General features: G+C 35.8%; 1 protein-coding gene across 1 annotated transcript; it reads right to left on the bottom strand.

The window, feature by feature from the left end:
* Positions 1–10,526: 10,526 nt before the first annotated feature.
* Positions 10,527–11,440, bottom strand: LOC142639566 (uncharacterized). The gene is made up of 3 exons (XM_075813726.1): positions 11,341–11,440; positions 11,103–11,221; positions 10,527–10,946 (listed from the first exon to the last, which is right to left on the bottom strand). The coding sequence occupies exons 1-3, from the start codon at positions 11,438–11,440 to the stop codon at positions 10,527–10,529; spliced, it is 639 nt and encodes a 212-aa protein (XP_075669841.1).
* Positions 11,441–12,855: the final 1,415 nt, after the last annotated feature.

The raw sequence follows: 12,855 nt of genomic DNA, 5'->3' as shown, positions 1-12,855 counted from the left end.
ATAACAAAAAAAAAAAAAAATCTTTTTTTTAGATGAACAAACGTTTATTATATATAGATACTTTTTTTTAGAAGGAAGAGAAGTTGTTTACTTTAAACTTAAATATTTATTACCTTATTTAGAACTTTTTTTTAACTTTATCCAAAAACATTTTTGGTAAATTTGTACGAACAATAATTATCTAAAAAAAAAAAAGTCACATGTGAAGAGGAAGATATTGCTGTTAAATACGTTGCTCTTTTTTTTTACAGGTATTATGTTGTTGTTTTTTTTCTTTTTTTATATAAAGTAATATAATTTAAATTTTTAAAAAAGGAATAGATGAAGGTTATTGTTGTTTTTTAGCTTTTACGTGTACTGTGTTGTTGTTATTATTATTATTATTATTATTTTTACGCGTAGTAATATAAGTTAAATAAAAAAGGATTATATAAAGAGTTTGCATTGTAATAAAATTAAGATTTTTTATCAACTTATAAATTATAATAATAAAAGGATTAGATGAAGTGTTTGGATTGTAATCAAATTAAGATTTTTATTAATTCAAAAATTATAGGAAAAGAAGATAAGTACAAATTTTTTTTTTATTTAAATTCTAAATTTATTTTTTTGCAATTTAGTGCTGCCACTTGACGCAACCATGGTTTCTAAGCCCAACTTTTATTATATAGTATATGATTTCATATTTGGAGTATAAAATAAAAAGAGAAGAAAATCATATATATATCTATAGCGTTGGATTCAAGTTACACCTGATGTAACTTTAAACAATGTTACACCACTCAATATCTTTTAATTGAATGTAATTTAAAAAAAAAAAAATTGACCGTCAGATTATATTATTTTCGTTCATTCTCCATGCCTGCAAAATTTCAAGATGATAATTATCAATAGTCATGTCATCAATCAATTTTTTAAATTCAAGTTTTTATGGTTTAAAATAATACATAAAAGATGAGTTTATAAATTGAATGATAAATAACAACTGATTAGTATAAATATTGGTATGCATATTAAAAACATATAGAACATGTAATCCAATGATGAAAAATTTTAAAATATGAATTCAATAACAAGTTATTGGATAGTGAAACATTATTTAGAATTACACCATGTGTAACTTGAACCCAACACACACACACACACACACACACATGATTTTCTTCTCTTTTTATTTTATACTCCAATATTAAATTTAATAATAATTATGATAGTCATTAATAAATATTTAATATTACAGTGTTTATATATGAAATATAAAACATGCAATTTGGTAATTATTATATTTGAAAATGGATATTTATTATAACTGTGTATTTATATACAATTATTAAATACATAATTACAATAATTATTAATATATATATTTATGTATTATGATTATTTTTTTTATATGGGATTATATATTTCATCATTTTAAGAAATATAAAGTAATCTCTGATGGTTGAATAAGAGATCTGAGATTCAATCTCCACCTACACCAAAAACTGATTTGTGTCTTTGTCTATTGATAAATAACACAATTATCAGAAGTGGACATCATATGTCGAAACTCTATAAAAAAAAAAGTATAAAATTTTAGCCAATCAAGTCCAAAATTCACTCACATCAATTCATGCAAAGTTGTGTAAAAATATATGGTTACTACAATAAGTCAATAGCCATGTAAATTTACCCTGACATTATTTATTTTCATTTATTTTTTTATTCTTTTTTTTAATGTATCTTGATGATAAAGGAAGAGAATGGATGGTGGCTTTTGTATGTGAAGGAAGAAAAACAATTAAAAAAATCAAGAAAAATTGATATTTTAATGAAATATAATGTAAATGAGATGTGAGGTGTTTTATAAGTATGTATATAAATAGAAAAAAGTAAGTTCTTATGCCAAAATAGACATGAATTTTTGCATGAGTTGATGTGAAATGCTCTAATGTGATAAGATTCTAATTGAAAATAGAATTTAAATTCAATTCAAAATATATATTATATTGGAATATTGAAATGTAAAATTGTGAAACCTCAAAATTATGAAAAATGCTAGAATTACAAATTTTTTTACAAACACTAATCTGGTGAGTACTAATTATTAAGTAAAAAAAAAACGATGTTAGTAATGAGTCCAGATAAAAATTAGTAAAAATTGGCCACATAAAAAGAGTGGAGTTTATTGTGGTCAGAAATATTCCCTGTATTAGGAGGTGTTGGGCTAAGGTGAAGCCCACTAGCATGAAGGTTACATTTTTAACTTGAAGAGTCATGGCCCAATACCAAGGACCAGCTTATGGGCCTAATTGTGTTATAATATTTTAATGATTTTGTTTTTGTCAGTACACGCTTGGATTTTTTTTTTTTTTTCTCCCCCTCAATTACAATAATGCTTGATAACTTCTCCTAATTTAGAAGCGATTTTCACGTTTTTGAACACGGTCACATTTCCTCTCAGCTCATATGATAATCAATAAAGCAAAGAGTCTCCAATCACAAAGAAATTTATAAATAAGGACTTTGAGTCAAAGTGTTGGTCGGCACATGCAAAAGTGACAAGTGTCGATCAGCCCAATTTCAGCACTTGATGCCTGGTGCACCAATTTACAACTTGTTATCTAGTGTTTAAAAAAACAAGAAAAAAGAGAAAGATTAATCCCTATATTATCTGAGATAATCATTTTGAAGATATTGTTAGGATTAGTGCCCTTAAATCCTATTGTATGATACTATGTATGATATTATATATGACATTATGTATGACATGATGTATGACTTAATATTGTGATTGATAAAGTTATTTTATTATTATCTAAAATAATGGTAACATGAATATGAGACATTATCATATAGTCCATGAGATGCATTGTATTTGATTTATGTGAAAAGTCACAGAAGATGTAAATCACAAGTTCTTTGTAAATTCAGAATATATAGTTCATAGTCAGTGATGAAATTGGGCATTTCATCTGCGAAGACTATAACGTGTCAACTAAGATGATTTGTCTTGATCATGGAAGTGGAGACTTTTAGTTGATATGTTGATATGTTTCAAGAGTTAAAACATATTGAACAGGACCGCTGTGAGATTTATTGTTCTCCTAATGACTGTTAAATGAATAATAAATCTCACGACTTCTATTTGCATGAACTCTTAATCCTGAGAGAATAATGGACCTAATCATGAAGTGTAGGTTGTTTTGATATATCAGGAGTGAGATCTGAAGTGACGGTCAAAACCTCAGTATGTTGGGCAGCCACATTTAGTGTTGATGGAACATATATTCTCAAAATAGAATTTATAGTCTCTTGATGGAGATAAAATATTCTCTTGAAATAAGTTTAATGGTTTCAGTTATTCAAAGAGTTAGGCCTAACCACTTTAGTAAGAAATTACTAAAGTAGATATTTATGAAATTTGATTTCATAAATATATAATGAATAACTTTAAAGGATTAAACCGGGTACTCAAGGATAAGATGTAGTAATTTACAAAGTGGCAGTCTACATTTATGACTTTGTGTTACTACGAATATTTTATGAAGGGGTTACGTGTATAATAAAGTCTTGGGATATAATTTATTAATAAGGCCTAGAGTGCAATTATATTTATATAGTGGTATTAAATATAATTAATGGTAACTTTGGACTTGTCAAGAGTTGACGGAAAAGCCCAAGGCCCATTAGAGCTAGTGTCTTATTGGTCCCTTTTGGTCCCACTCCAAGCCACACACTAAAGCCCAATTGGAAAGGCCCAATAGGCCAGCCCAATTAGATAATCAGTTAGTTATAAAAGAAGAAACATACATAATTTTTTTTTAAAAGAGATTAGAAAAGAAAAAGAAATGGTGTGTGAAAGAGTGTGAGACACACTTTCATTCTCCCTTTGAAAAACTGATTGAGAGACCACACGTCTTGGGCGTAAAGTGGAATTGGAGTGAAGATTAAAAGTGTTTCCAAGTGCTTCTAATCTTTGTTTTGAATTTCTCCACACCAAGGTACGCTATCTTGTTCTTAAATTCTGAAATTTACTTTGTGCACGTTATCAATCATGAATGAAATAGATCCTTATTTGTTGTTTCCGCTGTGTGTTTTGTATGAGATACAAAACCAGAATTTTTCCTTCAGATATAGTCTTAGAGAGTTTGAAATTCGCTTTTATTCATCCACTAAGGCTTTACGCCCGTCTATAAATGGATGAGGGATTGTCATTTCCAAAAGCACGATTTGACTTCCAAGCCTCACAATTAGGTGATTGCTAATCTATAAATGGATGAGGGGGATCTTTCAATCCCAAAGAACTTTTGAGAATGTTTTTTAAGTTGTGCATGAAGATGTAAACATCGAACCTAAGTGGTGTGGATTTAAACTTTTGTTCTAGAATTTCCTTAAACATGTTTGAGATTGATGACATGAAATGAACGTGCTTGTTATAGAATTTATGATTTCCAATATGCTCACATGATGACAAGCTGATCAAAACCCATTTTAAAAATCCTAATTTTTGGGTCCATTTTCTAGACAAAACATGTTGTTTTATTTTCAGTTTATTACACGTTTGGATGCATTAATTGAGTGATATGGTCATGACCACTACATTCTAGATGAATGATTAATCGGGCGAGATGAGTGTGTAGCACCTTCTCCCTTTGTAACCTAGACTTCAAATTTAAATCAATGGTTCTAGACTAGATCCTATCAATGTAATTTTCATTTTTTGCTATAACTAAGAAATCAAATTCATGTAATTTCTTAGATTGTACGCAGGAACAAAGCCACACAATTTTTATTTTTTTTATTCTATTGTGATTTTCTTAATTTTTCCATTTTAATAAAATAAGTGGTAATTCCTTGTAAAACTGTCAATCTAAGGGGGTCAAATGTCATTAGTTCAATCGAGTTTTTTGACTCTTTGAGACACAATTAACATGACCTCACCCATTTACATTGCCTTTATATTCACCAGAGGTTGCGGTTTCTCATAGTATTATAAATGTGTATTATTTTTAGTTTATTTTAATTTTCAGGTAAAATATGTTATGGGAAGAAATAATTCAACTCAATCATACTCCCAATAAATTAATTAATTCTAGACATAATTATTTGGTTATAACTTAACCTAAAGCTTATACAAAATCCCATAGTTATATTTCTTCTATGCCTAAATTAATCTCATATATAATTATATGGGGTTAAACACGCTTCATAAAAACTTTATTAATACCATAACAACAGATATGTATTATATTTCCTAAAGAAAATAACTTTGAACCTACTTATTTCATTAAAGATTCAATTATTCCCCATTAATTTATGACTAAAAATTTCAAATATGAAATATTAATGCAAAAATATTTGGCACACAATTTCATCCATTTATATAAATTTTATGTTATTCATAAATAACTAAGCATGCAAAAATACTATAAGGACCCAATTTTATACCTAAGCCCAAAGGAAGAAAGAGAAAAGGCCCAAAAAGCTCATTACAATGAATTTGTAGAGAGTGGATTGGAAAACTAGGTTCTAATGAGTTTAGACAACAATCATAGTGGACCAAGATCACAATAGAATAAAGATGAACCAGTTTTATCTAAGGAAAATCGTCATCGAACTCAATCCGAGGAGGTTGATTCTTCCTTTTATCTCTCTTAGGGATGGATTACAAATATTGTTCTTGATTTTACAGTGTTTTTCTCTTTCTTTCTTCCCATTCCCCTCCCTCAGAGTCCTCCATCTACTTTATACTACCTTCCCCCTTTTATCTCTACCCTTTACGTGTAAATCAGATTGCTGGTGTTGATCCTTGTCCCATCAGCATTTTCCTGAAGTCTTTAGGAGTAGTTGTAAGGCTGAAAACCACTGTTCAGGTATCACTTCCTCATTAATGCGGCCACAGAGTTAGATGTAGAGCATTCAATGCGGCGGTAGTGGCTTTCTCCTAGATATTTCATAGCTTTCTTTTATCCTATGTTCTCACGATGTATATCCTTATCAACAGAATTTCCTGTCACGTTACTTCTGGATGGTAGACTGTACCTTCTGACATCTGCTTCGCTCAATCGAGGAGGCATCCCTCCTTGGATCATTAAAACTGGACCTCTTTCTTTATTCATCAATACCAAACTCCATGACAATGTTTTCCCATCCTCGGACAATTAAGCGCCCTTGGACCAGGCCACAGGCCCAATATACACCACTAGGCCTATCTTCCTTACAATAGCCCCTTGAAATCCTCCTCTTTAGCCTCTCGTGAAGAAAAAGGGGGATTTCGATACTACCCCAAGTACCCCTCTTTCATTATACACCAACCCTCTCTGCGTAGGTACCTTTTCAACTGTCCAACGCATGCTTTTTCACACATGGGTAGATTCGATTATCTGGTAAACTCCGCGGAGGGTATAAAGAACTTTAAAGCTTAATATAGAATCCCATTAGGATTCTTCATTAGGCATTGTAAGTAAGGGGATTGGCATACTGAAAGGCAGGAGGGAAATGTGGTAATCCCAATGATTGCCTTTATAGAAGGAAAGATGAGAATCCCTATGGGCACGATCACTAGGGATTACCTTAGGGCTCACAAATTAGCTCCCACCCAATATGCCCCAAATATGTTTAGGATTTTAGGTAGCGTAGATGCCCTTAATGAGAAAATGGGCTTAGGTCTTACCCATCACGATGTCAATTGGGTCTATAACCCTCACCACTTAAAAGGCTAAGGATACTATCTAAAAACTAGGTACCCCGAGTTTACACTCATCTCCTGCCTCCTCGAATCCAACAAAAGCATGAATAAAGACTTTCTAATCTTCTACAGGGAATGGCACGATGGCCTCCCTTGTTCGACGAGAGAGGGGAAATCGGGTGGGGTTGTAGGTCTAGGTTTATTGCTTCTAAATCATTCTTTATTTTTCTTTGCCATACTCTGTATCCATCTTTCCTTGTCTGTGCTTGTAAACGTATTTTCTCTTTGATTTGTGCTATTCTATTACTGACGATTTTCTGTTTTCTTAATGGTTTTGCAGATAAGCACGTTGCTGAACCGAACTTAAGCCTTGTCAACAAGCAAAGTCTAGACAGAATATTCCAAGCCGAGGTGTTTGTCCACATAGACGGTCAACTATAAGCGGTGCACTTGATCCTTGGCTACACTTCCTCTATTCAGCTTTCAAGCACCGAAGAACGTGATAAAGGTAAAGGACTCGTGCCTGCCCCTAATCAACATCGTTGTGCCTGGTTTTCTCAACCTAGGTCCTAGACCACAAGGTTTACTGAAGGTAGAACCACTCATTCAATACAAGGCCGAGGATTAAGCGACACCTTCACAACTAGCCACCTTAAAGGAAGAAAAAGAAGAAGAAGAAAAAGAAACAGAAGAGGACGAGTTTGCTATCTTTGACCAACCCCAATCCCTAGAGCCTCAGATCTGCGACCTTTGCCACGTCCCTTTGGCTCAAGTAAGCAGCATCCAAGAAGACACAACCATTCCTGAAGCAATGGGGATACAACGCAAACCTAGGGGTAGCCTTATGGAGATGATGGAGTCCCAAGTTGGGGGTAAGGCGCTTGAGGTTGCTGGTCGAGCTAAACACCCACCTCTCCTCACGTCCCATGATCCTCAACAAGAACCTATAGATAAAAAGAGAAAAAGGGAACATAAAGGGAAAGAGGAGGTAGAAGAAAGCCGAGTTGTTCCTTCCAAGAAGGATGAGCCCCAAAGAGGAGCCAAGACTACCCAAACAAGGTCCCTGAGTGATGGGGCACTTGGTGACAGAGGACGCGATCTCCTCACCAGGGTTCCAAACTGGAATCTAGACGGGTCCCTTCTCCCTACGAACTCCTTAATCAGGGACCGTCAGTATGGAAAGGCCGAGTATGTGGCAGACGTTGTAGAGCAAGCTTTGCTTCTACCCAATGATATGGCCGATCTACGAATCCTTAAGAAACACGAGGTGTTTCTAAGTCTGAAGAGAGACCTGGCTCTAGTAAGTCATTCAAGCTAAACCTGTTTACTCATTTGCTCAATTTTGCTCATTTTTGTCATTATTACTTATATTTTGTTTTACTTTTGCCTTTACTTACTTGCTAAGTTTCCTTTATAGGCTGTCCAAGCCACTTTCAGGGCCGAGGAGTTAGTGGATTTTTCCTACCGATAAATGAAGGATGAGGAGGGTAGGCGAGTTGCTGTTGTTGGGCTTTCAATGTGGCCAAGAAGAGGGTGAAAGAGTTGAACACACAATTCACCGAGGCTGAGAGGGAGAAGAAAAGTGCTGAGTTGGCACTGGAAGTGGTGGAAAGACAAGTTGAGACTCAGCGCAAGTAACTCCGCCAAACTGAGGGTGATTTAGCTGTTGCAAGGGAGCAAATCAAGCTACTAAAGAAAAATCTGGAGGAAGCTAAGAAAGCCAAGGATCAGGCCGAACAAGACGGCTACAATGTGAGGGTAGCTGAGATCGAGGAGGCCTTAAGGTTTGAGGTTACAGGGGTATGTAGAGTATATTGCCTCCAGGTGTGGAACGAGGCCTTCAACCAGGTAGGGGTTGAGGCCTCCTCAGCACTTAGGAGGGCAGAAAACGTATACTACCCCTTGTAATCTAGGCATCAGGCTCCTTAGCCTCTCAAGATTATACGCCCCCAACGTTATAAGCCCCATCGAAGAGGTTCTAACCAAGGACCCTCCTCCTCCTAGCAGTCCTCAAAAAGGGGCAGAGCAAATCAGCACACTTGACAAGGAGCAAGAAGCCCCCAAGGAAGCCTCCTCCGAGATGACAAAGACCTTGGATGCACCCAAGGATTCTTCCATGGGAAGGGTGGTTTCTTAGAGCCATGAATTGATTCTAGCAACCCTCCCCATTCCTACCAAGGAAGATCCGAAAACAGGGGTTTGGCATCCTCGGCAACAGCAACCACCCAGCTTGCCAAGACTCCCAAGGACAAGCTTGTAATAAAGATGAAACCATGAGTTGTCTTTGTCCTCTTTTTGTTTTTAAACTATTTGTTTTTTGTTTCTTGAATTTGTAATGCAGTTCGATCTTTTGTAAGCAAATTGCCTTTTTCTAAGGCACAGATCAATGAAAATTTTAAGTTTTTCTTTCATAGTTGTGATACTTGTGTTTATCCTAGTATAGTTTTTGTTTTATTTAACACTTAACTAACATGGCAAAGAGATATAACTCCATTTGGCTACCTACATAAATGGTAACATAGTTATTAAACCTTCCTGATTAGCAACATAACAAGTTAAACCTACAAAGTCCATAGTCTCATCAAAGCATGCCCTTAACTTCAGAAACTATACACAATAATAAAGCATTCATCCACATCGGACTCCATTTAACCCCCCACTTGTCAACAGGCTTAAAGGACTTGGGGGGGGGGGGGGAGGACAACCAAATTTCTAACAGATAATAGATATATTTAATATACTTACAAATTCTTTAAGTGATGCTCACGAATGCCCATTTGTTCAAGTCACCAGAGTGAAGGTCCTTGCTATTTAGCATGGATGGTTCCATTTGGGACTTAAATAAATAATACAAAGTATTAATTTACCTAATGCATGTGGTTTGAGGAGCCGTGCATTTATAAGATTCTGTTTAACATTTAGAGAAATGATTTAAATATCAATTTACCCAAGGCATGTGGTCCGAGGAGTTAGGCATAACCAAGATTCTGTTTGACACTTAAGTAAAATGACATGAAGTATTAATTTACCCAAAGAAGGTAGTCCGAGGGTAGGTGGTTCGAAGAGCCAAGCCCAACTAAGGTTCTGTTTAACACTTAGAAAAATGATAGAAAATATCAATTTACCCAAGCCATGTGGTCTGAGGAGTCAGGCATAACCAATGTTCTGTTTGAGACTTAAGTAAAATGACATGGAGTATTAATTTACCCAAAGTAGGTGATCTGAGGAACCAAGCCCAACTAAGTTTCTATTTAACACTTAGAAAAATGATAGAGAATATCAATTTACCCAAGGCATGTGATCCGAGGATCTAGGCATAACCAAGGTTCTGTTTAATACTTAAGTAAAAAGACATGAAGTATTAATTTACCCAAAGTAGGTGGTCCGAGGAGTCAGGTCCAACTAAGATTCTATTTAACACTTAGAGAAATGATAGAGAATATCAATTTCCCAAGGCATGTGGTCCGAAGAGCCAGGCATAACCAATGTTCTATTTGATACTTAAATAAAATGACATGAAGTATTAATTTACCTAAAGTAGGTGGTCTATGAGCCAGACCCAACTAAGGTTCTGTTTAACACTTAGAAAAATGATAGAGAATATCAATTTACCCAAGGCATGTAGTTCGAGGAGCCAGCATAACCAAGGTTCTATTTGATACTTAATTTAATAAGGAATGTAACGCATAATGCAATAAATGATATATGATAGAAAAGACTTTCATTAATAATAATACCTTCGCAGATTATTTACATTCCAAGGGCGTGATACAACATTTTCATCTAGATCTTCAAGATAATACCCCTATTCCAGCTATCGAGGTGATGCGATATGGCTCCTCCCAGTTGGGCCTTAACTTTCCCCATGTTGAGTTTTTTCAGTACCCAAAACCTTTCTTAATACTAAATCTCCTGGAGATAATGGCCTTAACCTCAAGTTTGAGTGGTACCCTTGTTTGAGCTTGTGTTGATAATAGGCCAATTGAACCATGGCAATTTCCCTTCGTTCTTCAATCAAATCTAAGCTCTTTTCTAACAGCCCATTATTGTTGTTTGGAGTAAAAGAGCTCGTCCTTAATGTTGGGAATCTGGTCTCGAAAGGAATTACAGCCTTGGCCCCGTAAGTCATTGAAAATGGTGTTTCCCTTATAGATCTATGAGGTGTAATTCGATATGTCCAAAGGATGTGTGGCAACTCTTCCACCCATTTATCCTTTGCACCATCCAACCTCTTCTTGAGTCCATTTACAATGACCTGATTGACAGTCTCGGTCTATCCAATCCCCTGTGTATAAGCCAGGGTGAAATATCTATTCATAATACCCAGGTCACAGCAAAACCTCCTGAAGGCTTTGCTATCAAACTGAAGGCCGTTATCTGAGATTAGGGTATAAAGAATCCCAAACCGAGTGACAATGTTTTTCCAAACAAACTTCTTGGCATCTATGTCCTTGATATTTGCCAGTGGTTCAGCTTCAACCCACTTGGTAAAGTAATTTGTGCCGACTAGCAGCCATCTCTTATTCCATACTGCCTTAGGGAAAGACCCTACAATATCCAAGCTCCACTAAGCAAAAGGCCATGGGCTGAACATAGGATTGAGGACGCCCCCTGGCTGATGAATGTTTGGAGCAAACCTTTAACATTGGTCGCATTTCTTTACATACTCTTGCGCTTCCCTTTCCATGTTTGACCACCAGTATCCTTAGGTGAGAGCCCTGTGAGATAAGGATCTACCTCCCGTGTGGCTTCCATAAATCCCTTCATGTAACTCTTCTAGAGTAGTTCTGCTGTCTCAAGGTGTATACATAGCAGATATAGTCCAGAAAAAGAGCGCTTGTATAGCTTTTGGTCCTCGAACAACCAAAATCGAGGAGCCTTTCTACGTACTTTGTCAGCCTTGGACTTCCCCTCGGATAAGATATTTTCTTTAAGGAATACAATGGAATCCATTCAACTAGTTTCCACTTTGATCTGATGAATACAAACCATTTTTCCCTTCATCTCAGTAGACTTACACAAGTCTTCAATAAGGATAACCCAAGGTAAACTCTGTGCCGAGGATGTTGCGAAAGTGGCTAGAGAGTCAGCATGAGTATTTCTGCTTATAGGAATTTGCAATATGGTGAAAGACTCAAACCCGGACTGCAAGTGTCTAACCTGACCCAAATAATATTGCATCCTTGAATCCCTGGCTTCCAATTCTCCCTCTACTTGGCCCACAATCAATCTTGAATTTGAGAACATCTCCACCGTTATTCTCCTATTTTCTGAACCATAATCATCCCTACCAATAGAGCCTCATACTCAGCTTCATTATTTGTGGCCGAGAAACCCAACCTTAAGGATTTTTCAATAATGATTGTCTCAGGAGAAATTATGACTAGACCCACTCCAAATCCTCTTTGATTTGCTGCACCATTAACGTACACCCTCCAAGATAAAGGCTTTTGCAAGGAGACCATGCCAACTGATTTTTTATCCATGTTCTGCTTCTCAGCTTTCTCTTCCAATGGGGATTCAACAAACTTGACCACCAAATCTGCGAGGACTTGGCCCTTAACAGAGGTGCGAGGTATGTACCTAATATCAAAAGCCCCTAAGATTGTACCCCATTTGGCAATTCTCCCTGTGTACTTAGCGCTTTGAAGTAATGATCTGAGCAGAATTTGGGTTAAAACAACAACTGTGTGGGATTGGAAGTAATGGGAGAGCTTATGCGTAGCGTGCACCACTACTAAAATGACATTTTCCAATGGTACGTAGCGAATTTCTGCTTCATGCAACGACTTGCTCACGTAGTAAACTAGCCTCTGCACACCACTGTCAACCCATATCAGCACCAAACTCAAGGCATGGAAAGCCATGACAATGTAAGCAAACAAAACCTCATCCTCTTCGGGCTTAGACATAACATGTGGCTAAGAAAGGTACTCCTTGAGCTGTTGAAAGGCCAAAACACATTCCTCGGTCCATTCAAATTCCTTCCACTTATTCAATAACTGGAAGAAAGGTCTACATCTATCCGCAGACAGAGAGATAAATCGGTTCAAGACAATAGTCATTCCTGTTAATTTCTGAACTTCTTTGGGATTTTGAGTTGGTTGTAAACTGTTAATTGCCTTAACTTGATCAGGGTTGACCTCAATTCTACGATGAGTGACCATATACCCCAAAAATTT

This window comes from Castanea sativa, chromosome 6 (genome assembly GCF_040712315.1).
Source record: "Castanea sativa cultivar Marrone di Chiusa Pesio chromosome 6, ASM4071231v1".
In the NCBI taxonomy this organism is placed as follows: Eukaryota; Viridiplantae; Streptophyta; class Magnoliopsida; order Fagales; family Fagaceae; genus Castanea; species Castanea sativa.
This window is presented reverse-complemented; position numbering and strand designations above follow the sequence as displayed.